General features: G+C 50.2%; 1 protein-coding gene and 1 long non-coding RNA gene across 4 annotated transcripts; one reads left to right on the forward strand and one right to left on the reverse strand.

Moving 5' to 3' along the window:
• Window positions 1–6085: 6085 nt before the first annotated feature.
• On the reverse strand, window positions 6086–8882 carry LOC116884767. Of its 2 annotated transcripts, XR_004385893.1 has the most exons (5): window positions 8808–8882; window positions 7913–8022; window positions 7531–7662; window positions 6831–7064; window positions 6086–6168 (listed from the first exon to the last, which is right to left on the reverse strand). It is a non-coding gene; the product is annotated as an uncharacterized LOC116884767 (long non-coding RNA). The 2 variants fall into 2 exon arrangements; XR_004385892.1 differs by lacking the exon at window positions 6086–6168 and having other exon boundaries at window positions 6797–7064.
• Sall3 (spalt like transcription factor 3) lies at window positions 8775–25768 on the forward strand. 2 transcript variants are annotated; one of them, XM_032885984.1, is made up of 4 exons: window positions 8775–8856; window positions 20395–23286; window positions 23503–23843; window positions 25239–25768. In XM_032885984.1, exons 1-4 carry the CDS (start codon window positions 8775–8777, stop codon window positions 25668–25670), a joined length of 3747 nt encoding a protein of 1248 aa, XP_032741875.1. In that variant the 3' UTR covers window positions 25671–25768. The 2 variants fall into 2 exon arrangements, with proteins under 2 accessions (XP_032741875.1, XP_032741874.1); XM_032885983.1 differs by having other exon boundaries at window positions 20395–23843.
• The last annotated feature ends 188 nt before the right edge of the window (window positions 25769–25956 follow it).

Genomic DNA, 25956 nt, shown 5'->3' on the forward strand with positions numbered 1-25956 from the left:
GTTTGTCAGAGGGTGAGTACCCAAAGCAGAAAGACTGCAGAAGTTACAGAGTGCACCTGGAAGCCCTGGCATGGTGCCTAGGGATGCCGTGGACTTAGAAGACAAACTAAGCTTCAGGAAAATCCACCCACACCAGCAGCAGCAGCAGGAGTCTCCAACACTGCCTCCAGATTAGCTGCAGGGGGCAGCATCGAGGAATTCAGCCAGGGCCCATATATTTATCATATGTTCCTGTACGTTCATGTACACTGGTATAGCCATTCTCTTGAATTGTCAGGCATCCATTCAGTCCTGCACACGGTAATGATGACCTAGGAAGTCTTTCTGGAACCTCCTCCTGGTTCTGAAGTCTTCTACAGGAGACTCAGCCTGTGTGCCTTTAGTATGGGTACATCAGAACTGCAAAGGAGAACCAACCAGGGAAGATGGCGGCTGCAGGAGCGGGGTGGGGAGGTGGAGGGTAGAGGGTGGGGACTAGACCACCAATCCTCCGATTGTGTGGGGAAAGATTACTTTGTCTCAGCTTTGCCAGAAATGGTTTCCTCAGCAGTCTACTTGAGCAAAGGAACTCAGAGAAGACTGCTCCCTAGGTGGTCTCTCCATGCTACAGCCGGTACTAAGGGCTGCTGGCTGAACTTCAGCCTAGAATGTGCAGTCAGAGAGATGCCCTTGTCATCTGTGGGATGCACAGCTCCCAGCTCTGTGCTTCCCTAGAGGGGAACCCTTCTCACCTTCAGAGCCCGTCTCTCTTCTCTCTTACCTTCCACACTCGGCTGTTTCTCAGACTCCCATGACTACCGTCCTTCTCTGATGGGCTTTCTTTACTCTGTCATGAAGCTCTGACAGGTAAATAAAGGGCTGCTGCTTGACCACAGTGGCAGGCATACTCTCATGACCCTTCCTTCCTCACATTCCGCCTACAGAGGCTGCCTCCCCTTAAGAGAAGGCCACATGCTAATAACTCACAGTCACCGAGCAGAAGAATAAACTAGTCCTTTCTTGGTAAGACATCTATAATAAAACAAAACCACAACCTTTCAGTGGCTCACTGATGGACACTGGAGACTTCCTTGCTCCTGAAAATGCACGATAAACTCCGCAGTGTGGAAAGCCCAGCTTTCTGAGTTTATAGCGCTGGTGGATGTTCTAGTGTGTTGCTGAAATGGCCACTTAAATTGTCCTTTCTTGTGGCTGATATTCACACCTCATACATAATGGCTGTCCTACAATCCTCCCTTTTTCGGTGGAGGGAGCTGGGATGGATGCTGGGGAATCATACCCACTAACCAAGTGTTCTGTCACCAAGCTACCTCTCAGCTAAACATTTTATTTTACGCAGAAAAGTCCTGATGCATCCAGCATCCATGCTTCAGAGCACATTATGCATTTAGCCAGGCTTCTCTGAAGTGGCCAGCATCCTGAAGGACATGAGGACACAGAAGGGTGCTGGTGGGCATCCTGTTAACCTCTGGCACTTTAGTTCTGAAAACAGCTTGGTTTTCCCTAAACCTGGTTCCTCTGCTTGGAGAGAAATTCCTCGATCCACTTTAATAAGCAGGTCCAACTCATTTTGCTCAGGTCTCAAAAGTGGCTCTACCTTGATGTCATCATGTCTTGTTCCTGTAGACTGAGCAGATTCTGACAGGACAATCTTAACCCGGCTGCCCAGCTGCCCGGCTGCCCCACCACAGGGCTGTTTCCCTCACAATCTGGCATTAGGTCAGCAGGAGCCCCACCCAGAACCGGCTGTCCTGTAAGGAGGTAGTCCTGGCCTTATGGTAAACACCTTCCTCTCCCTTCTGCAGAATTGCATCTCTGAACTTAGACAAATGACATCTGAGACAATGAGAAGGCCAAGAACCAAGAAGGCAAAGAGTCAACTTCACAGCAAACTTACCTGAGACTGTTGTTATGAAGAGTGCTGTTCTATCTCCTGCGTGAATCCTAACATATCCCTTACTGACAGGGATATTGGAGACTAGGGTCTCCATAGAGCCTTAGACCAGCCCTGTGCAATCGCCAAGCTCTTGGCTGTGTGTTTCACTCCACGCTGTGTTCCAGCAGCAATGGGCTGATTGGTCCCCACGTGGTGGAATCCTTCAGGACCCAGTGACCTCCAAGGAACCGAGACCCAGAGCTGTAGGAGAGGTGGTTCTTGGCTAAAGAGGCATGCGATCCTGACAACTGGTCTGGGAACTAAAACCATCTACCGGCACCGCCCACATGGGAGTGTTAGAAATTATAGTCCGTGCTCCCAAGGATCGGCACAGGAACTCAAGACCTCTAAGGAGTCTGCCCAGTGAGAGACTTAGTCCTCCCAGCCAGGGGCAGTACTCCAGAGAGACGCCCTGTGCTGCCCCAGCCCCTACCGCTGTGCTAATTAGGAAACTGCAGGGGGTGGTCCCCTGGCCTTGGCCCCAGCAGCCCAACATTCTTGCATCCATTTCATGTGTCCCCAACCCCCACAGGGTTGGCTCTTGACATCTGAAGGTTACAGAAATGCGTGTGGGAAGGGATCAAAGTCAGTGGTGTGTTAAATGGAGGGGCCTCTTGAGAATCTTGCACTTGGGGTCCATAAAGAGCCACTGGCGGAGGCCAGAAGTAAAGCCTCTAAAGTTGGGCTATGGGGCCCAGAATGCTCCAGGAGGAAGGAGTACTTTCTCTTCACCTTCACCCTGCCCTCCACTTAACACCTCCCCAAATGTGCCTGAAACTCGGCCACGATAGACCTTCAGTGGACCTCCTCTGGCGCCCACGCGCGTACACGCGTCCTCACGCACATTCCTGGGGGAATCGACTACAAATCTCTGGTCCCCCCGGCGTGCCCTTAGACCAGGCTGGTGTGGAGGGTGGGGGTGGGGGTGGGCGGGGCGAGCGGAGAAGCAGAGAGGACAGGAAATGCCCTTAATTGAGGGAAATGCACACGAATTGCAGGGGCAGCCTTTGATGTCGCCTCTAGGCTGAAGGGCCCCTCGCTGCTGGCCAGCCCACCCGGCGAGCCCCATCTCCTCTCGGGAGCCAGGGCTTCAGGCTGGTCAGAGCACCCAGGAAGAGGATGTTTTCCGGCTGAGCAGAAGGCTCTGGGCCACTCCTATCTCCAGTGCAAGGCAGCTAGTCAGGAGCCTTTGAGCCCCTTTGGTCCCCCCTCAGACCCAAGACTCCAGGAGACAGCTCCAAGGCCAGGCCTAGCAGGCCTGAGCACATCAGCCTGCCATGAAGCACTCCCCGGAAGAAACAGGCCTGCTTTGACCTAGGATGTGTAAGAGTGTTCGTCCAAATGACATTACACACACACACACACACACACACACACACACACACACACACACACACATTTTTTCCCCTTTTCATCATCAGCAAATAAAGATTAGCCAGGGAGATTACAGAAAGCGTTTTCAGGCTGCAGCTGATCTTTATTCCGAAGGCTTTGTGATGATATTGATGATGATGATGGTCAAGAGGACAGTTTGATTTTTGTGTTTGGAGCTAGTTATAAAGAATCAATATTATATCAAGGGGTAACTTTCGTGATAAAGGACTTTAGCCACTCCGGCTATTCATCATAAGTCTGTAGCAAGCAGATAGGTCAAAAGAAATTATATTGCACTAAAGAGTGAGTCTTCTTATCTCTCCCATACCAGGGGAATAAGGGGCCAGGCGATCGATACAGTAGCTGCCTTATACTTCTTGCAATTATCAATAGCTGATTTCGCCTTTTGAGGCCTGCATCTATTAGTGCAAGCTAATAATAATCACTTGAGCCTCCCCCACAGGCAGGGGAGTCAAAGTTTTCAGCCCTGGCATCATTTATATAATCATATATATATATATGCTTAAAGCACCTGATTCCCAGCCATATGCAACCCAGATTCAAAGTTTGGTGGTCAGGGGAGGAGGACTTCCATAACATTTGTAGCCCACGGCATGCAGATGACTGTGGTGTGTGTGTGTGTGTGTGTGTGTGTGTGTGTGAGGTCTTGGACTGCTTCACCGTGATGCCTCTAGTGAAGCTGCATGGTACCCTGTAGGGACGATGCAGCAAGGCTCCAAGGCACAGGGAGCAAGGCGGATTTAAATACGAAGCACATGGCTCCCTCCTATTAAAAGAATCTGGGCGCATTTATTTCAATGACTTTGAATGCAAAAAGCAATCAGAGCAGAGGCTGAGCTGAATCTGGGGTGGGCAGGGCTATGCCCGGATTTAACTAGTTAACTTCAAGTGGAAGAGCTTCAAGCTCAGATAAAACACCCCCCCAACCCCCGACAAGTATAATTCTTGACTACATGCTTTCTGGTACACACACACACACACACACACACACACACACACACACACACACACACACCACACCCTGTAATAGGAAAACAACATCTCAATAATTGGCACTTGACATGCTGTTTGCGTTGGGCTGTGGTACACCAAGCACAGATTTCCTGTTGATGGAAACATTTATCATTGTGATTGCCCCAGAGTGGCAGGTGGTGTTATCAATTACCTCTTCTTACCAATAATAATATTAGTATGGTAATATCTTTGCTCTGGTGAGAACCAATTAGCGGTCACTTGTCACAGCATTGAAGACGGGCAAACACCATGCTGAATCTAACCCAAAGGACTTAAAACAAAAGTTGGGGGTGGGGGGTGGGGAAGGAACCCGAGGGGAAGGGAGTGACGGCGGCGAGGGAGAAGGGAAGACAGAAAACAAAAGCCCTAATATCTGAATACCTATTCTGTGTGAAGGAACTGGAGAAATAACCACGCTGTAAAGAAAATGTCAAGTCCAGCTATGTAAAACTGTCTCCTGTGGATCCAGAGTCAGGTATCTTCAGGGACCAGTGAAGTCAGAAATCAACTAGTCACCTCGCCTTGTCAAGTCAATCTTGCAGACAGGCTTTCTGTTTCATGTGAAGAAATGATACAAATTAATTCAAACACCTAATTATATGTTCCATTAATGTAAAATATACAGTATTAATTTGTAAATAATATCATTAAGCAGACGAAATAATAACGTGTCACCTCTTAAGACGAAAACAGCGTCGCAGGGGGAGAGACAATTAACAAATTAGATTTAATTACAGGGAGGAAAAGCAACTTTTGTTTTTGCAATGGTGCTTAGGTATTGCAATATCTTAATAGACAGTGGTCATGCCGTAAGCGTGCATGCTCCGTGTGCACACTGTACTACTGTGTGCTCCTCTAACTACCGTGGAGCGTGCACCTCTTCTGGGCACAGCCCGAGAGCCTGCTTCCTGCCTCATTGGGGAAAATACCCCCACAACACCCTGTCACTTTGCAATAGACTGTTTTGATTAAGGCTTTAGATGCAAACTCTTCTCATTGAAATTTACCACACTGCATAAGAACAATGAAAGCTTTACCATAGAAGCATAAGAAAGGGAGGGAGGGAGAGGCTAGGTAAGCAGGAAGTTAGGTTTTCCAATTTTCCTTTAAAAGAAAAAAAACCCTCTTCTTTGGTCTCTGCCTTTGGGATCCACTTGAGTGTGGCCCTTCTGCAGTGGAGGGCATCTGCAATAGGCTTCTGTCACACACAGGGCTTCGTTCTTCCCTCAGCATTTCTCAACGAAATTCCAGCGAAGTCGGCCTCAAGGGAGTTAGGTAGCCTGCAATCTCAACCACACAGCTCAGCCAGGTTTCACCACGACCCTGCCATGGCAAACCACCCTGGCCAGGTCCCACATGGAGACCTCAGCATCCGGCATCCTTACATACTCGCTGAAGAGATGGGTTAGCAATGTCCACTTCTGCCAGAGCCCCACCTTCTTCACCCTCCTATTCCCATCAGTCGAGCCACACCTCTGGAATCCGAGGGCTAGCTCCTTTTACAAGGGCCAGACCTGGATTCGCCTTCATTGAAGGGACTAGAATGGTCCTCCCAGAACCACACCTCATAGAAAATGCAAAGCAAGTCTTCCAATTAAACAGTTACACTGGCAAGAAAGACCTGGGGCGAGCATGCCGGCTTGCTACAGATCAGGAGGGGTGGGCGCGAGAAGAGGAGGGAAGAGGGCCTCAAGCAACAAGGAAAGGGTTGAGAGTGGCTTAACATGACCTAAATGAATAGGGACCAGGCGGTTTTGGGATCCAGTGGGATCCATCTTCCTTGAAAGACTTCAGACTTTGTGGGAACCCGCTTTTGATTCTCCCTTGAAGTGTGCCAGAAAAAGGAAGAAAGGGAGAGGGGGAAGAGGGAGGGAGATAGAGAGGGAGGGAGAGAAAAGCAAACCATAAAAATCGGTGCACTTTTAGCCAGCTGCGGGACACAGATGACATGTGACAATCTTCTCGCCAAGTCACTGCAACTTCTGTCAAGCTCTTATTGGCCTTATACATTTTTGCAAAATCTTTCATTTCACACATTATACCTTCTCCCATCACAACGCCCCTACTTCCCTCTCTCTCTCTCTCTCTCTCTCTCTCTCTCTCTCTCTCTCTCTCTCTCTCTCTCTTTCTCTCTCTCTCTCTGCCCGTATTGCATTGCTTTTCTCTGTCCATTTTCTATAGTAAAAGTCCTGCCCCGGTCGCCTCAAAGTCCTAGATGGAAACTTTGTGTCGCCAAACACCTCTGAACCAGGCACGTGTGACCCCCCCCTCCCCATACTCTGCAACCATTCAGAACTTCACCGCGTGGTTACAGCGACAGTGAGCCATTTCATCCCTGTAACTTAACTGCGAACGTGCCATCCGTGTGCGTAAGTGTATACGTGTGTTAAAACAGAATTCACGGTTTCGAACATCTTTTATTTGCTTTTAATTTTTTTTTCACTTAAATAAGTACACCCTCCACCGAAAGGAAAAACAAACCAACCTTAAGGAATTATTTTTTTTTTCGTAAGTGGCTCTTGGGGCTGTTTGGAGGCGACTCCAACCTGTGCGCGTTCTTCCTCAGCACAATTCTCTTGCGCTCTTCCCGGAGCCTAAAGCTGTTGCTTCGTGGAACTTAGGCTTAGATGCGGGGCGGGAGAATGCAGTGTGGGAAAACCCAAGCCTAGAACCGAAAGACAGCTTTCCAAGAGCCCGGAGAGTCAGATAAGTTGGGATGCTGTGGAGGGGCAGGAGAGTCCATCAGTAGGCGGTTCGTTCCCTCAGCCCTGCGGGAAGCTCGCAAGTCGCTGGGCATTGGGGCTGAGGGTCAGCTTACTTTCCCACCCTCCACCCACAGAACGAACCAGGGTAAACTCCGGGAGGCCATCTGAGCCAAGCTCCGCAATTTAGCTACTTGCACAGGCAAAAATAAGAAATTTAAGAAGAAGGGGAAAAAATAACACATATGCTGGGGAGAAGGGCATTGGAGCGGCTGCGGCGAGGCCTGGGGCACATCCTGGTGGCAGCTCTGGGATGGAGGACGCACGCGGGCGCGTGCGCTCGGTGTAGGAGAGCGCGCGAGTGTGCGCGCGGGAGCGAGGCCGCGTTCGCGTGACCGCGGGAGTGGGGGGGCGGGGCGGGGAGCGCGCCTCGCCAGCTGTCCAAGGGTGCCCGTCTGGCATAGACATGCGTGACCCCCTCACCTGGCCCCCACGTTATCCCCGAAATCCCGACAACACGCGGCAGGCTCGCTGGACTTTCATGGACTTGGAACTTTGAGTCGCATTCGTTGCCCACTCCGTAGGCCTGGACAGTAGGCACTGGGGCCACGGAGCCTGCGGGAACGGAAAGGGGGGAGCGATACCTAGGCCCCGCTGTCCCCTCCCTCCCCTGGACTTAAGAAGCTGTCCGCGGTGGGGAGGCCCTGGCAGGCGGGCGCGGAGCCGTGAAGCCCTGGTGGTGGCAGCGGGCGGGGCAGGCGCTCCAGAGTCGGTGGGGACCGGGGGTGGGGGGGGAGGCGGGGACAGCAGAGGGGAGGAGAACGCAGGGAGGGGAGGAGCCGCGCGGCCGGCGCCGCTTCCGAACCGGAAAGTTGCTCTTGCCGAAGTCCCGCCACCCCACGGTGCGCACTCCGCTCCGGCCGCGAGCCTCCGAGCCTGGCAGGTCGCCGGAGGACCCCGCGAAGTGGACAGGAGCTGGGAAAGAAAGTCCAGAGACAGGGACACCTGAGCCGGAGCGGGCTGGGCAAGCGGAGCGGGGAGGCGAGTCGCTTCCCGAGGACCAGAAGCGGTCGGCCGGCCCGGAGCGCAGGCAGTGCGGCGCCCGAGCGGCCCGGGCGAGACAAAGGCGCCGGGCCGGAGCCCTGCCCGCGGTCGCTCGCTCCGGGAGGGGCGGCCCGGCGGCGGCAGGGGGGGTGCGCGGCGCGGGCGGCGGCGCAGACACTCTATAAAGGGGCGAGCCCGGCGCGCCGGCGGAGACGGCGCCGCGCGGACGCCACCAAAGTTTGCAGCTTGAGCGGCACGGAGGCCGCCGCCACGGCCACGCCACACCCCGCCCGCCGGAGCCGCACCTGGGCGACGGAGGAGCGTAGCGCCTGAGCTCGGGCGAGCGGTGGAACCCGCGATGAGCGGCGTGGGGCGGCGCGCACCCGGTCCGCAGGCGCCGCGGCCCCTCCTCGCCAGCGCGGCCGCTAATTGCGAGAGCGGCCTCATTTGCACCGCCGGAGTCCGCTGGAGGCCGGCCAATCGGCGCGGCCCTCCGCTAATGGCCATGCATTATTCACCAGCCCAATTGCTCAGCCCCATGCGCGGCCCGCGCAGCCGCCGCCACCGCCCCCCCGCGCCCGCTCCCCCGCGCCCCCAACCGCCCCGCGCCCACCCTGCGCTGTCCCCGCCGGCCACCCTGCTGATGCCGCTGCCCCGCACGGGGCCGGAGCGCCGCCAGCAGCATGTCTCGGCGCAAGCAGGCCAAGCCCCAGCACCTCAAGTCGGACGAGGAGCTACCGCCGCAGGACGGGGCTTCGGAGCACGGTGAGGGCCGCGGACCTCAGGGTGGCCCAGAGTTCTGGGGCGCCCACCCAGGTTGGGAAGCGCGGGCGGTGGGAGCGACTGCGGGCGTCTTGGAGTGGGAAAAAGTTCCCCTGTTCCTGTGAGCCAGAGCTAGCTCTGAGTCCGGCCCCTCGGCCAGGCTGGCCAACTCGGACTGGTACTCCCTCGAAGCGCGCGGGAGCGGAAAAGAGTTGCGGGCCAAGTAAACTTGGCTCCGCTACTCATACTTGGGGAGCTGCGCGCGAAGGGCGCTGAGGCCGGGCTGCTCCAGGACGGATCCGAGTCGGCTGGGCTGGAGGCAGAGGCCGGCTGGAGGCGAGCGGGCGGGAGGGGGGGTCTGCGCTGCGGCTTCCAAGCGGCTCTGGCTCTTTGAGCCCACACGCTGCTTTGGGGGGCCGGGAGCCTCCAGAACGCGCCAGGACCCCTGGTCTAGCTCAGAACTGACCCCAAAGAGGGTGCAGCAGCGGGGAACGCGTCCGGGGCTCACCTACCGCTGGACGCGGGCCCTGGAAGCTGCCTCCTGGCCAGCTTTGTTCGGCGCCGCGCGCCTTAGTGTTCAGCCGGTGCTCGCCTGGAGCTTACCCGGGGGCCCAACGCCACCTCGGTGATCCCAGTCTCTGTTGCTTGTCCCTGATGCCGCCAGCAGGCCGCCTCGGGTGACCCTCAGGCCGCGAACCCCGCGGTGTCCCAGAGCGTTGACAAATCCAATCATCCCTTTCGGAAGCAAGTGGGGAAGTAAATGTCTCTTGGCCTTTCGTTAATGGCCGACTAGGGAATTGTGGGGCGCGAGCACAGCTGTTTCTTTTGGGGGCTAGTGCGTGTATGCGGTAGGACCTCAGCACGTTTCTGGCGGATTCCAAGTTTTTCCCTTCGGCCTTTTCATACTCTTTTGGACGTACCGAAATCGGGCTCTCGAGGCACCTTCGCAGTTACTTCGATGGTAGGAACTTCCTCCTAGTACCATCCAAAAGTGCAGGATGGGCGATGTGGAAGTTAAACACTAGAGAAGATGCGAATTTAGTGTAGTTGAACTTTGGCACCCTTAAGTTTATGGCACCCTGAATGGTGAGCCCTGGGCGCCAGTTTTGGCCCGCCTTGCTAGGGTCCTCAGGGCACCAGCAAGGAGGCCGAGGAGGGGCGGCTGCGTATGACACAGAGTCCCCCAACTAGTTCGAATAATTTATTCCTTAAAAGTCAACTTTTATGATGAACCTAGCCTATTGTAAATTGTCTAGAGGCAGATACTAAATAATCTTTTTAGCTATGAAAATAATAGCATCTCTTTAAAAAACAAACCTCAAAAACCCTAATAGACGGAATTTAAGTTTTTCACACACAGCGGTAAAGTTTGACAAAGCATGCACGTCGCAGTCGAAAGTGAGAAAATGCCCATAGCAGCCCTGGAATGAATTAAATCAAATGGGACTCGTTGGGTCTTTTTGTTGCCGTGAGGTGAGGGACCCGCATCTCTGCAGCCAAGTCAGCCAAGATTAGAACGGGCGATATGCTAAAAAGAAACGCTTGCATATGTTGGGTAGATTAGGGACAAAGAATCTTTTTGTCATGGAAATGGATTTTTTTGTTTTGTTTACTTCTTCACATAGAATTTCTCACACTTGGGTTGTTTTGTATTACCCTCAATGACTACATGATCAAATGAATGGATTTATTTCTGCCGAATGAGAAAGACAGTCTTTCCCTCAAAAGAACTACACTGCATCCCAGTGAGGAATTTTAAAGCTTCATTATTGCGGCTCCTGAATAGCTCAAAATCCGCTTTCACAGCCGCTCTAAAATGCAACAGTGTAAATACTTCTCCGCTTTGTAGGGTCGTTATCAAAATGTGCAATGTCGCCTTTTATTAAAGCATATTTTAATTAATAGAGTAAAACCTCGTGTATTTAACAATTAGCAAGCCGAGGCACTGTTGTTCATTTTTAATTTCGCTTCAGAAATGTGAGTGTGGTAAAGTTAATCGTGTAAACATGTCAGAGGATATATAACCCCGACCGTGTTGAAAACCCCAGATAGTCAATTATTTACGAGTTCTCTTTTGAATTCTGCTCGCTGCTCGAATTTATTTTGAGACTCTTCCATATCCAGGTTTTCTCTCCCTTCAGTAGCAGTGTTTCTATCCAGGCTGTGTTTTCTACAGTCATTCCGACTTCTGAGCCTGAGGTTACCACAGTTCCTCATCATATTTTGCAACAGGCCAAAAATAGCCTGTCTGAGGCTGAGCCCTAGTAAAGCTGCATGTGCTGTTCGGGTTTGAAGGGTAGTTCAGGCAAACTATTAAAATAAGTTCTTTCTGATTTAATTGTTCTGAAGCAGATTGTTCCTGGAGCATAAAAGATACTCTGTTTCCTATGAAGTCAAGGAATGCTCATGCTGTCTTAACTCTAACATAGCCAAGAGAGGTAGTTTTTTTTTTTTTTTAAGATAAATGGTTGTGTAAACTAAATTACTCCATTGTCATTTCAAATTCTTAAATTGTTTTGCATGCAGAGGAGGCAAACGTGTGCTGCTGCGTGAAGTTACCAGCGAGCCAAGTCTACAGTGTTTTAGAAATGAAGTAAATGGTTCCTTTGTATCAGTTTGGGTGTGACAAGTTAATTAAAGCGCCAGGTCCACCTCTGCAGAGGAATTGAAGGCTTTTGTTAATACCATACAGAACAGATACCTTGAGAGAGAGAGAGAGAGAGAGAGAGAGAGAGAGAGAGAGAGAGAGAGAGAGAGAGAGACTGAATATAGAGGCCAAAGATGCCTAGTCATGTTGATTTCCAGTGGAAACCGAATATTTTAAGGTTTGATTTGTTTTTTTTTTTTTTTTTTCCCCAGGATTTGGTTTTTAGACAAGCAATAAGAAAAGTCAGCAATAGCTTTGGTCCTCTCCACCTTTTAGACTGAAGGAATGAATGACAAATCTGCATGAAAGCAAGCAGCCCTATCTTATGGAGAGTTCTGGAGTTACCCTGGGATATTATTTTAAGTTACTGAGACTCAACTCCCTGCTAGAAACTGTCACTTAAAACTGTTTATTCGTGACTATTCCCCATCTTAGGAATAGATGTGATTCAGCTCTGGGATTCAGTTAGATCTCTGCCACCCAAGAGCCAGCTGAAGATTTTCGTTTCTAAGAAAAACTAATTAAAACTTGCACTGACAGTGCCACCCTCAAGTCCTACCAAGAACTTTAAAGACATTGCAACCGTGTGCGGCAAAAGAAAAATAAAGGCAGTTACTAAAGATGCATTTCTCAGTCCTGGAAAAGTCTGTGTTTGAGGAAGAACAAAAGAATGTTGTAATTTAAAACAGTTCTGAGGGTGCATCTTTTTGTGGTCACTAATGACCTCGCAGTGTTTTTATTTTCTACCCGTTTACAGTATATGGCTATCCTGAAATTTCTTTCAAATGTGGTAAGCTTCGACCTAAGAGCTAAGCAGTGGAATTCACAGACTGCTTAAGTTCAGGGATAGAAAGCCACCAGAGCTCAGTGAGGAGACCTTTTTTCTTTTATCTGTATATGCAGGGTCTGCCTCCCCCTCCCCCAGTACTCGCATTTACAATTCAGCATACCAAAAGGGACAATACTGAAGCCACTTTCTTACAACCACTGGCAGATTGTTTTCTCTGAAACACGAAAGGTAAAAAAAGGGGGGGAAAAAAGTAAGTGGAGGAGGGGAGGGGGAGAAAGAATTTGCAAACATTTCTTTTTAAAATCGAGCTCAAAAAAAAAAAACTTAACCCGTTTAAAAATGCGCACTGTTAAAATGGGCGCCCATGAATTCCACCTTAAAGAGAGCTGATTATGAGACAAGAGTTAAGGCATTTAAGTAGAGTGTATTCTAAACTTTTCAAAGCTGTGCATAATCCAGGTTCTTCAGATGTGTCCAGACAGAGCAAGAGGGGAAGGTACAGAGGGGGAAACAGCAGGAATTACTTAGCAAGCCGATTATTTCTTTGTATCTAGAATGATGTCGAAAACAGACAAAAAGTAGGTCAGATTTCATTTTCAGCCCCACCGTCCACCTCCTGGTGGCCTTCAGAGCATTTTCTTTGGGGATGGGGAATGCAGTAAACAGAGCCAAGATTTCTGTTCTTGTGAACTGACCATCAGTTGGAATTTAGCATCCTCATGTGTAAGTCTTGGCACAAGGTCTTGTGTAAGTAAGTTAAACGTCTTAAAGCTGCTAATGCGATTTTCACCATCTTTTAATACAGCAACCTAGTTTTGAGTGTCATTTAAAAAAAAATACGAAAAAGAAGGGTTTCCTTTTTCTCTCTTTCCCTTTACTGTCTCGCTGACTTTTGTTTTCGTCCACCATTTCTTGACTGGTTGCCAGTATAGGAGAGGCCAGTGGATCTTAGACATTCTCGTGAACATGTGGAACATGTGAGGAAATTCTGCTACTGCAGTGAGGTGCGTGTTGAGTTGCGCTTTTCACATGCAATCTATGTGAAAAATCGGATTTTAGTGTTTTAGGTAAACTGTTTTTTTTTTTTAATTATGTTGGATTTTTTTCTGTTGTAATTTCAACACGGTTATGATTTAAGGTATTGGGTTAACTGTGTGGCTGCCAGACAGACAAAGCTAGTAATGCCCCCAGAAAGTGAAAAATACAGTTTTTTAACAAAATAATGGAATGACCTTTATGCTCAAGACCAAGATTGATCTGTTTCTTAATTAAAGGCAAGGGGTTCTGGCCGACAAAGGGGGCAGATGGTTCCTGAGTGGTCTCCCCTCGGAGGGGGGACCTTTCCCCTCACCTCTAACTGAGTGGGGTGTACTCTAGGAGGCGCAGCCCCCTGTGCGTTCTTCACAGTGAGGCATGGAACTGGTTTTTTTTTTTTTTTTTTTTTTTTTTTTAAAGTGTGGTCCTAGGGAAGGTGGGTGGCAGACCGCTGGCCAGCTGGTGTCTCCTCTCCCCTAAAGGTGAGTCCTTAGGACTGTGGTGACAAGCCTTGCTGATTTAACCTTTGCCTGCTTTGCCCTGCCAGGGGTGACCGCTAGATGTCAAGCTCATAATACAATTAGTGCTTCTGTGCCGTTGACCTTGGCCACAGAACTCGCCACACCGTTCTGTTAAGCGTGAACTCCCGAGTCCTGAGTGTTAACCAGAGATCCCACGAGTTTGTTCCGTGCGGTGCAAGCTTATCAAATGCCATCCAGCTCAGCACAAGTGTTTATAGCTCTTGGAAGAAGAGAAACTGGCTTGGCTTTTGTGTAGCCATTACGTCTTGAACGGTTTAATTAACCCTGCAGGTGCCAGGGCACTTTGTCCTCCCTCCTCAGCCTTGCGGGGTCCTCAGAGTGGCCTCAGGCTGAGCTGTTTGATAATAGTCTTGTGTCGTTTGTACACATGCAGAGTCACTGGCGTCGTGGGGGTGGGTGGTGGCTTTTTCGGGATGACTTTCTGCTTGTATGCAGATTTCTCCCATAGAAAGGAAGCAGTACCACGACGTGATGGTCAGCGGTGGAAATGATTTAATCGCCTGGCCCGGTTGCCTAAAGCCTTAGACTTACAGGTGATCTCAGTCTCTTTCCTAGTTGTGGTGCTAGTGTGAGAGCTAGTTCACCGTAGACATCTCTGCCGGCAATCCATTTTGCTCGGTCACTCTATTTCCCAACCCCTCTTCAAGAGAGTGAGGGGCTGGGAGGGTTTCTATGAGCTCTGATAGTGGATTTCAGTCAAATGGACACTTGGTAGAAGGCATGTCATGAAAGGATGTTCTTGCCTCAGATCGTGGAGATCTCTGTGTTTAAGCCACCCTCACCCAATTACGACCAGAGTCGCTGGGTTCTGACACGTCTCAGGTCTGTGGAGGATCTTGTTGTTGTTATTAGGTTTTTTTGTTTTGTTTCGTTTTATGAAGCTCAGGGAGTCAAGCCTGGCAAACACCTTGAAGTGCTACAAACATCTTTCTATCAAAGTAACTGTGTTCGCTGCTACCTCAACTTTGTATCCCATAAAGGGACAGTGTCTCAGTCCCCGGTGAGGAGCCTCACTGCACAGATCAGAACTGAACCAGTTTAAACAGAAGACGCCCGGGGCCTGTGCCACAGGTGGTCGTGACTTAACAAATTTGTGATGTGGGCCACTGAGTAAGAGGGATCCTGTGGGTCAGTACCGCCCTGAGCATAGCAAGACTGCCCTCCACTGTTCAACTCTGTGAGCACAGGCTTCCGGGTCTGGGGGAAAGGACAGAAATTTTTCTTTTGCGCCTGGAATTTCTTCTACATTGTTAAACCCAGTGGGGGTCTCTATTTGTCTCCTCCTGTGACACAGCTTGGGCTCAGCATGGCGATAATTCATCTTTCTTTATGGGATTCGAGGCTATCCTAAGGAGTTAAAAAAGAATTAATTTGCAAGAAAATAAGTGTCTCCAAAGACTTTGAGAAAACTTGAGAAATGCTTGCTACATTTTTTGAGAGACAGAAAGACAAAGGAAAAAGTAGGGTTTCCTGTCAGGAAGACCTACCTGGCGTTTTAAAGTTTAAGAGGGGAAGTTTAACACGCCTCTCTCTGTACTAAACAAGTCTGCCTTCTCCCTCTGTTAATTGTAGTGGATTGAAAATATGTAGCAAAGGAAAGGAAGCCATAAATCATCAATTTTACTGCTGCTTTGTAATGAGTGAAATTCTTTACACTTCTGAAAAGAAAAACTAAGATTAAGCCTCGCTAAGAGCTGAGCATGAATCTTTGTATAGAGAAAGCGTGGAGTCTCATCTGTATACGTTGCCACGTTTTTTCACTTGGGGCTTGAGACAGATCATCATGCTCTAGAAGACAGACGAGAGAGAGAGAGAGAGAGAGAGAGAATGGTGTCATTTTCCAAAACTAACCAGAAGTGAAAGCAAGAGACTCACTGGGAAGCTCGGTAGGTGAGGAAAACTGAGAGGTTTTCATTAAACACGCGAATACAAAAATACTTTTAGAACCAGTGCCGTGCAGCTGGCTAGGTGCCTGTGACTTTCTCTGAGGGACTGCGGGCCTTCCCCTTCTCCAGTCACAAACGTGACTGTTGCAAGATGGAGTTAGGAAGCCCAAGTGCTGGGAGGGCTACAAACCAACCCCAAATTTATTTCTTTTGCCTCCTCCAGTCCAGATGACTGGTTTCCCAGAATAGTGAGGGCTGTGTGGGCTTTTTGATGCTTATCATGACCTGGTAGCCACTGTCACTAACCAACCGGTCTGCTAACTAGGAAGAAGGCCCTATCCAACACCCAGATGAATTAGTTGGTCAACTGGTTAGCATTTTCTCTCCCCTTAGCGGATAAGTGTATGTAACCTTTAGAGTGAAGTGCTATAAAATGCCTGCTTAATCCCTGCCTAGTGAGTTTCAAATCTTAGCTGTTGAACAACCACCAGGCAAAAAATATATATAAATTACTTTGACACAGATGAGACCAATTAGAATGCTTGATTTTTAAGTCCTCTCTTCAAAGAGAAAGGAAGGAAGGAAGGAAGGAAGGAAAGGAAAGAAAGAAAGAAAGAAAGAAAGAAAGAAAGAAAGAAAGAAAAAATTTGAATTGCCAATACATTTCCTAAAGATTTCTTTTTGTTGTCCTTTTGAAGAGTGTGCCTCTCTGACTCCAGTTACCCGTAAATAAAAACTTTAGCATTATTAATTAGTGAGTTAATAACTTTTACTTTTTTAGCACGGTGGCCAGTTCAGAGCATAAGCTTAAATGAGACATGGTTCATGGTTGGGTAATATAACCTGGGCTTACAAGATGGCAGTTAAAGGCCAGTAGCAGCGGTGACGTGATAAAATATAAAGCAGCCAGGGCACCCACCTGGGTTTTCACTTGCAGAAACAAATAACACCGTCAGTTTCATACATAGACACTGTTATGCGTGGCTGGGCTCAAAAGCAGGTTCTCATGGAATTTCTCTCCCTCTCTGTAGGATTTCATCAGAGGTCAGCACTCGCGATCTGTGAGGCAGTAAAGCGTCTCGATGCTCCAGAGAGTCTTGTCCTTAGGAAAGCACACCACATTCAGTTATTCCCGATCGTCCGTCAGTCCAGCTAAAGAGTATCTTGTGACTTAAAAACATTTCAAATAGAGGGAGGCAGGTTCAGTTTCACAGAGGGAACATTAGTCTTTGATTTGTATCTGTGCCTATCATAATAAATTTCTGCCTGTCTCCAACTTTTATAAAGGAGGTCTGGTTGCATTCACATTTGGAGAGCCCAGCCCTAGCTTTGGGCATGGAAGACACTGAAGTGTCTGTGTTACTGGCATTTTTAAACAGACCCCAGCAGAAATGTTAAGTGGTCGTTCTAATTTATTTGCCCCAGATAAGAAATGCTAATCATACTGAAGAATTTTCCCCCTCACTGACTGTAGTTTTTAAGATCACTCTTTGGCCAAAAGTGAAATTCATGATGAAGCTTGGCTTCCTTGTTGGGCTCATTAACATAAAGAACTGTTAAGGATTCCAGAGGGTCAGAACGCCTTTTTCCTACAATTTCCTCCTTCAGTCTGTGAGGAATATAGGTGGAGGATCGCTGTACTTTGAACAAAGTATCTTATGTCGGTATAATTGTCACTTAACATTGTGTTAAACAAAATGACATTATTTGGCAGAATGTGCTTAAATATTCCGGGCACACTCTGTACAGCTAAGAAACACTTATAATTTAGCAGCCCTTGCAGTGGGAAAAAAAGAAAAAAGAAAAGAAAGAAAGAGAAAAAGAAAGAAATTACCTGAGGGTTCCCTTCTCAGCTTCAGTCAGTGCATCTGGATGTGAACCCTAAAAGCACTTTAACACAATGAAAAAAAATACTAATGGGAATGTAAAAATGCAAATCTTTAAGGTAAATAGAGAATTGTTTGGGCTGAGACCCTTTTGAAAAGCACCGGTGTTCTGGGTCACAGCGCTACACTATGTCATAAGGGAAATCTGGGAAATGCTCATATTTGAAGGTATAACTTACTTACAGTTGTGCAGATTAATTCTGTCTACACTGAATGCACTTTAAATGATCTCAAAGTCAGCCCACCCTGAAGCATCCTCTGAATGAATTTTTTCTAACATACACTAAATGTAAAGCATTCTTTTGATGGGATATTGTCTGATACTGTAAATTTAAATTTTAAACTTTCAATTTTTGTGCGTTTTTTGTACTGTACATTTCTATCTCCTTAAAGGAAACTCATGTAGACAGTATTTCAAGGCATTAGCAATTTTTGACTAGTACCCTTTATATCATGGCTTTGCACATTGGAAAGGAACTTTTTAAAGTCAGCCTCCTGCTTTGCTATTTCTGTGCATTTATTTTACTGCTTAATGCAAATAAGCATATATAATATATGATATATGGTATGTGGTACACGATAAATGATATATTATATATAATGTATGATATATGTGCAGTTTTGAAGAACATTAAACAATTAAAGAGAAATCATAAGTTAAAAACTGGCACGTTGTTACAACTTTCGAAATTAAGTTACTGGAATTTTAAGGAGCTCGAAGTTTGTTTTTATTCAATGATTAAAAAAAATCCTGCACCACCCCCACCCCCACCCCCAACCCCGTTCCATAACCTTAAGCAGGTTTACAATTAGTTTTGCATACATTGAGCAAAGTTGAGCACGGAGTATTTGTTTTGCTAATGTGCCTATCTGTGGTATAAATCGGCTGTGTCTTTGCTCCTAGCTACCCTCAACCTCATTACAGATACCTATTACGTTCCTTCCCCCACGCAGTAATGAGAGCGCTTGCTGCAGCCTGATCTTCGCACTGAGCCTAGTTTAAAAGTCTATGGGGTTTATGGGCTGCAGCTCTAAGTTCTTTCCCCTTCAAATGGCTTAGCCAGTTAAGAAAATGCTAATTGAATGCTGCTAATAATTTTTAAAGGCGTGTATAAATTACCTGGAAATAATGGCCTCGTGGAAAGCGACAGACCAGCCTCAAAAATATTTTTATTTCATTTTCCAGGCAAGGAGCACTGTGGGAGTTTCTGGAACAAAATTTAAAAAACAAACAAACAAACAAAAAAAGACAAAACCAACAAGTAGATCTCTCTCCTCAGTATGGTGCTGAATTAACCTCTCCCCTGGAAAAAAGAAAGAAAGAAACCTTAAAAGAAAACTGTTAGAGACTTTTTAGTAAGTTCATGTGCTAGCATTGGAACACCAGTGCCTTTTCAGGAGGGACTGGGGCTGGTTTGCTCCACCTCAAGCTGACTGGCCTGTGACACTTGCTTCTGTTCAGACGATCTGGTGCTGTCACTCCATCTGCAAGCCGATAAAACAAAAACAAAAACCCTTCAAGTCAGTGGCACCCAAGCCAAGCTGGCACACCAAACCAGGCAGAGGTGGACACCACACCCCATGGTGACCCAAAAAGCAAGCACCGGAAGTGTCACCGAGGGTCGATCTCCCCCCCCCCCACACACACACAGGGCTATTTATTTGATCAGGTGTGAATTAGAGTTGTTCATTAAACACGGTTGTTATTCGGCACAAGAGGGTTAGGGGAGACAGAGGAAGTGGCTGCCTACAACAGTAATTAAACATGTGTAACCAATTAAGGGCTTTTCCACGATGGTGCAAGCATATAATTTGCTAAGTCTTTCTATGAGAATAGATGAAAATAGGTACAGAAAGTGTGTCTGACTACAACATTCTCATGTTAAACATGTCAACATCAATGAACTTTAAATATATAATTCCTAGTTTGTTAGCAAACCACCAAACTCCATTGGCTAGTCACAATAACATGTAATTTTAAGTTCATTTCGCCAAAGAATATTGCATCTGACAGAGCCGATTAATTGGTACTAAACGTGATTCCTTTTAGACCTGGTGTATATTTGATAGTCACTTGGCGGGTTCTCTGAAAGAGGGAAGAGAAGGACGGCACCACCATTAGGATCTCGAAAAGCGCTTACAGTTTCTTTGTTAGGTTCACAGATCGTGGTATTTAGCCTAAATTTCCTACGTGAAATAAACGCCTATTGACTCAGAAGGTTCTGGTAGGATCATGTTAGATCAGCACCACCTCAGCTGGGTTTAGAGATAATAAATCCACGAGCCCAGACCGCACCACACAGGCTTCCTGTCAGGTGCTGGTGTGTGGGAAAGGTTACGGATTAGCTCGGCAATGTTAAGTGAACTGGCAGAGACGTCTCTAATTTTGTTGGAAATGAGGAAGCCCGATGGTAAAGGGGAATCCTAATGAGCCCGTCGAAGGCTGGCTTTGTACCCAACAGACAGGGTGGCTGAGGATTGTATGAAGATATTGGAAATCGATGCCTTCTATGGAATTTCATTAAGAAGCAGTATCCACAATTGATAGAGCCTCATAATTTGATGGATTGTGCTAAGAAAATGATTAGCTAGCTAGAAAGAGTCATAGAACACACACGCTGGGATGTCAGAAATGTTGAAGTGGGGTAATTTGTACAAAATAAAAAATATTGATTTTACTGATGTGCAAAATTTTGAAATGGAGGGTGGCTGTCTGGCGGAGCCTGGCTGATGTAATCTCTTCTTGGTTTCCTAGGCGTCCCGGGGGACGGTGCAGAGGACGCCGACAGCAGCAGTGAGAGCAGGAGCGGCAGCGAGGAAACCAGCGTGTGTGAGAAGTGCTGTGCGGAGTTCTTCAAGTGGGCGGACTTCCTGCAGCACAAGAAGACCTGCACCAAGAACCCACTGGTGCTGATCGTGCATGATGATGAGCCGGCGCCGCCCTCCGAGGACTTTCCAGAACCTTCTCCTGCCAGCTCGCCCAGTGACCGCACTGAGAGTGAGGTGGCTGAGGAGGTGGCGCCCCCAGAGGGCAGCGAGGTGAAGGCTGTTGCAAAGGAAGTGGAGCCCATGGATGTGGAGGCTTCTGCGGACCAGGGCCCTCCGGGCCCAAGTGTGCCCCCACCGCCACCTGCACTGCCACCACAGCCAGAGCCTGCGGCCTTCAGCATGCCTAGTACCAATGTGACCCTGGAGACGCTGCTGAGCACCAAGGTGGCCGTGGCACAGTTCTCACAGGGTGCGCGTGCAGGCGGCACCACAGGCGCTGGTGGCAGCGTGGGTGCTGTGGCCATCCCCATGATCCTAGAGCAGCTGGTGGCACTGCAGCAGCAGCAGATCCACCAGCTTCAGCTCATCGAGCAGATCCGCAGCCAGGTGGCCCTAATGAGCCGGCAGCCTGGGCCTCCGCTGAAGCCCTCAGCCAGTGCCCCTGGAGCAGCCTCAGTACAGCTTCCCGGCCTGACTCCGCATGCGTCCCTCCAGCTTTCCGCTGGACCAGCCACTGCCTCTGCTGGCTCAGGCTCCACCCTGCCGGCAGCCTTCGATGGCCCCCAGCACCTGTCGCAGCCCGCTTCCGGCACAAGCACCCCCTGTAGCACTAGTGCTGGCCCCACAGATTCTGGGGCACACCCAGCCTGTAGCACTGGCCCAGCTCCAGGAGCTGTGGCTGCAGCATCCAGCACTGTAGGCAACACGGTGCAGCCCCAAAATGCATCTACGCCCCCTGCCCTGGGTCCCGGACCCCTCCTCAGCTCAGCCTCCAGTCTGCCAAGCCCTCTGCTACCTCAGACTTCATCCAGCAGTGTCATCTTCCCCAACCCGCTGGTTAGCATTGCTGCCACAGCCAATGCCCTGGACCCCCTCTCGGCTCTTATGAAGCACCGCAAGGGCAAGCCCCCTAACGTTTCAGTGTTCGAACCCAAGGCCAGTGCCGAGGACCCTTTCTTTAAGCACAAGTGCAGGTTCTGTGCCAAGGTCTTCGGCAGCGACAGCGCGTTGCAGATCCACCTGCGATCCCACACAGGGGAACGGCCCTTCAAATGTAACATCTGCGGGAACCGCTTTTCCACCAAGGGCAACCTGAAGGTCCACTTCCAGAGGCACAAGGAGAAGTACCCCCACATTCAGATGAACCCCTACCCTGTCCCAGAATACCTCGACAATGTGCCCACCTGCTCTGGGATTCCCTACGGCATGTCCCTACCCCCAGAAAAGCCGGTGACCACCTGGCTGGACAGCAAGCCAGTGCTGCCCACTGTACCAACATCAGTAGGGCTTCAGCTGCCACCTACTGTCCCTGGTACCCACAATTACACTGACTCCCCTAGCATCACTCCTATTAGCCGGTCCCCACAGAGGCCCTCTCCAGCATCCAGCGAATGCACCTCTCTGTCTCCAGGCCTCAACAATACAGAATCTGGTATCACAGTGAGGCCCGAGTCACCCCAGCCACTCCTGGGTGGGCCTCCGCTTACTAAAGCTGAGCCGATCAGCCTGCCTTGCACAAGTACAAGGACAGGAGATGCTCCAGTGGTGGGTGGGCAGGTCAGCGGGTTGCCCACTCCGGCTGCCACCACTGTCACAGACAGCGCCTGCACAAGCCTCGGGAGCCCCGGTCTTCCAGCTGTCTCCGACCAGTTCAAGGCCCAGTTTCCTTTCGGCGGGCTGCTTGACTCTATGCAAACGTCAGAGACCTCGAAACTGCAGCAGCTGGTGGAGAACATCGACAAGAAGATGACTGACCCGAACCAGTGCGTCATCTGCCACCGCGTGCTGAGCTGCCAGAGCGCACTGAAGATGCACTACAGGACACACACAGGGGAGCGGCCCTTCAAGTGTAAGATCTGTGGCCGCGCCTTCACCACCAAAGGCAACCTGAAGACTCACTTTGGGGTGCACCGTGCCAAGCCCCCGCTCCGAGTGCAGCATTCCTGCCCCATCTGCCAGAAGAAGTTCACGAACGCTGTGGTGTTGCAACAGCACATCCGTATGCACATGGGGGGACAGATCCCAAACACGCCACTGCCTGAGGGCCTGCAGGAGGCCATGGACGCCGAACTGCCCTTTGATGAGAAGAATGCAGAGACCCTCAGCAGCTTTGACGACGATGTCGACGAGAACTCCATGGAGGAGGACTCGGAGCTGAAGGACACAGCCAGCGACTCCTCCAAACCGCTCCTGTCTTACTCGGGCTCCTGTCCACCCTCACCCCCGTCGGTCATCTCCAGCATCGCCGCCCTGGAGAATCAGATGAAAATGATCGACTCGGTCATGAACTGCCAGCAACTGGCCAGCCTGAAGTCGGTGGAAAATGGGTCTGGGGAAAGCGACCGCTTGAGCAACGACTCCTCCTCTGCGGTGGGAGACCTGGAGAGCCGCAGCGCAGGCAGCCCTGCCCTGTCTGAGTCCTCGTCCTCCCAGGCTCTGTCACCTGCTCACAGTAATGGTGAGAGCTTCCGTTCCAAGTCGCCAGGGCTTGGCCACCAGGAGGATCCGCAGGAGATCCCACTGAAGACTGAAAGGCTGGACAGCCCACCCCCCGGCCCAGGAAATGGAGGTGCCCTGGACCTGACAGCGGGCCACCCTGGTCGGCCACTCATCAAGGAGGAGGCCCCTTTCAGCCTGCTGTTCCTGAGCAGAGAGCGGGGTAAGTGTGCGAGCACTGTGTGTGGTGTCTGTGGCAAGCCCTTTGCTTGCAAAAGTGCGTTGGAAATCCACTACCGCAGCCATACCAAGGAGCGGCCGTTTGTCTGCACGGTCTGCAGGCGAGGCTGCTCCACTATGGGTAACTTAAAGCAGCACTTACTGACACACAAGTTGAAAGAGCTGCCTTCTCAGGTGTTTGACCCCAACTTTACTCTAGGTCCCAGCCACAGCACGCCTAGCCTGGCCTCCAGCCCTGTGCCCACCATGATCAAAATGGAAGTGAACGGTCACAGCAAGGCCATCGCACTGGGTGAGGGCCCAGCCCTACCAGCCGGGGTCCAGGTCCCTACTGGGCCCCAGACAGTGATGAGCCCTGGCCTGGCGCCCATGCTGGCACCCCCGCCACGCCGGACACCCAAGCAGCACAACTGTCAGTCATGTGGGAAGACCTTCTCCTCAGCCAGTGCCCTGCAGATCCATGAGCGCACCCACACTGGGGAGAAGCCCTTCGGCTGCACCATCTGTGGCAGGGCCTTCACCACCAAGGGCAATCTCAAGGTGAGAGGACCACAGCCTGAGGCTATGCCCGAGCCACGTGGCACCCATGGGTGGTGCCATGCACCCTTTCTCTAGGCTGCCTGGCAGAGAGGGTTCTGTCCTTGCCCTTGTGTGTATGCATGCACATGTGTGGAGTGGGTGGATTGTACATAGACAGGATGAGTGTACATAGTGTGTGCATGTGTGTGCGCATGTGTATATGAGTAGTGCATGTGTGCTCACACTCAAAAGATATGCAGCCCGTTGAACAGTAGGACATGAATCGGGAGTCCATGTTCCACCTGAGGTAGGGGGTTTGGGGGGTGCCTGCCTGCTTTGTCCGATGGTGTCGGTTCTGCTCCAGGCCTAGGATCATCATAGATACGTGGTGAGCGGGCCCAGGACACAAACCTCTAATCTGAAAACAAAATAAACATAACCCTCAAACCTTAGCATATGATGCAAAGACAGGACCTGCTCTGTGAGGTCTGGAATGTTCCATCATCTGCGTGGCTGCAGACAGGGCCCCTGGGAGGGACACTGGATGAGAAGTTCCCCAGCTCCTGGACCCTAGAGGAAATGTGTTGTGTCTGTCCCTGCTTAAGCCCAAGCTCAGCTGAGTGCTGTCTGGAGACTGACTTCTGACAGACGCTCTAGGTTCCAGGCCAGGCTGCTGGCCTCAGCTAAACAGACACCACCTGTCTAGGCCTCAGAAGCCTCTCCAGGGAGTGCCAGTGGTCAAGACCTGTGGCTTCTGTGCTGAGCCAGCACTGAACTGAACAGGAACCTCCTAAAGACCCTGCTGCTCTGGGTGGCCGGGAGGGTCTTAGCACTCATTCTCCTGTCTGAGGGGAAGCAAGAGAGGAGGACATTCGAAGACTTCAAGTTCAAGGCCTTGTAAGAGCTTGAACGTGAGCTGAGAAGATAACTGAGCCTAGCCTACTTGGCGAGTTCCAGGGACGGAAGAGACCCTATCTGGAAAGGGGGTGGGGGGATGTTTAAAGGATAACACCAGAGGTTGTCCTCTGACCACCACGTGCACACAATAAGCTGGAGAACGGAAAAGGCAACAGACAGGGGCCTTTATTCTCTATAGTCTTATGGGATTGTTTTTGCCCTGTTGGGGTGTGTGTGTGTGTGTGTGTGTGTGTGTGTGTGTGTGTGTGTGTGTGTGTGTGTGTGTTGGTATCTAGCAGGTTTGTCCTCTTAACGAGCCAGTTTCACTTTTTATATCCACAGAATGAAATACTGTGTCTAATACAAGGTGCTCGGGGAAGCTCCCCTAACTGCATTCTGCCGACCCCCCGGGTGCTAATGCTTAGAATGTGGACCCCTGAAACATTGAGATCAAGCCATAGCCGCCTCTGAGTTCTCGACTTGCTTACTTGTGGCTTGTCTCTCTGTACCCCCTCACAGGTACACATGGGCACCCACATGTGGAACAATGCGCCTGCGAGGCGTGGCCGCCGTCTCTCTGTGGAAAACCCCATGGCCCTGCTGGGTGGCGACGCTCTCAAGTTCTCTGAAATGTTCCAGAAGGACCTGGCGGCTCGGGCGATGAATGTCGACCCCAGCTTTTGGAACCAGTATGCCGCTGCCATCACCAATGGGCTCGCCATGAAGAACAATGAGATCTCAGTCATTCAGAATGGAGGCATCCCTCAGCTCCCAGTAAGTCTAGGCGGAGGTGCCATCCCGCCTCTGGGTGCCATGGCTGGTGGGGTGGACAAGATGCGCACTGGCAGTAGTCCACCCATCGTCAGCTTGGACAAAGCAAGCCCGGAGACGGGAGCCAGCCGGCCGTTCACAAGGTTCATTGAGGATAACAAGGAGATTGGAATAAACTAGCAGGACACACATAAGACTCCACCCTCCTCTTCTGTCCCGAGTCCACTCTGCAGACTTGGAGCGTCAGGCTTTGGACCCCACATGCCTAGGCTCTCGTTCACACTTCACCCACGACAGAAAATCCCTGTACCGTGTGGCTGCTGTAAGGCGGCCTGGAGAGTGAGGCACAGTACTGCAGTGGGTTTGACTGTTCTTAAGAACTCTGCAACCGTTTAAGTAAATTTCACACAAGAGCTTATGTGCTTGAAAAAAAAAAATGGCCTTAGGAACAGAAAGAGCTCAGACC

This window comes from Rattus rattus, chromosome 15 (assembly GCF_011064425.1).
Source record: "Rattus rattus isolate New Zealand chromosome 15, Rrattus_CSIRO_v1, whole genome shotgun sequence".
NCBI classification, from domain to species: Eukaryota; Metazoa; Chordata; class Mammalia; order Rodentia; family Muridae; genus Rattus; species Rattus rattus.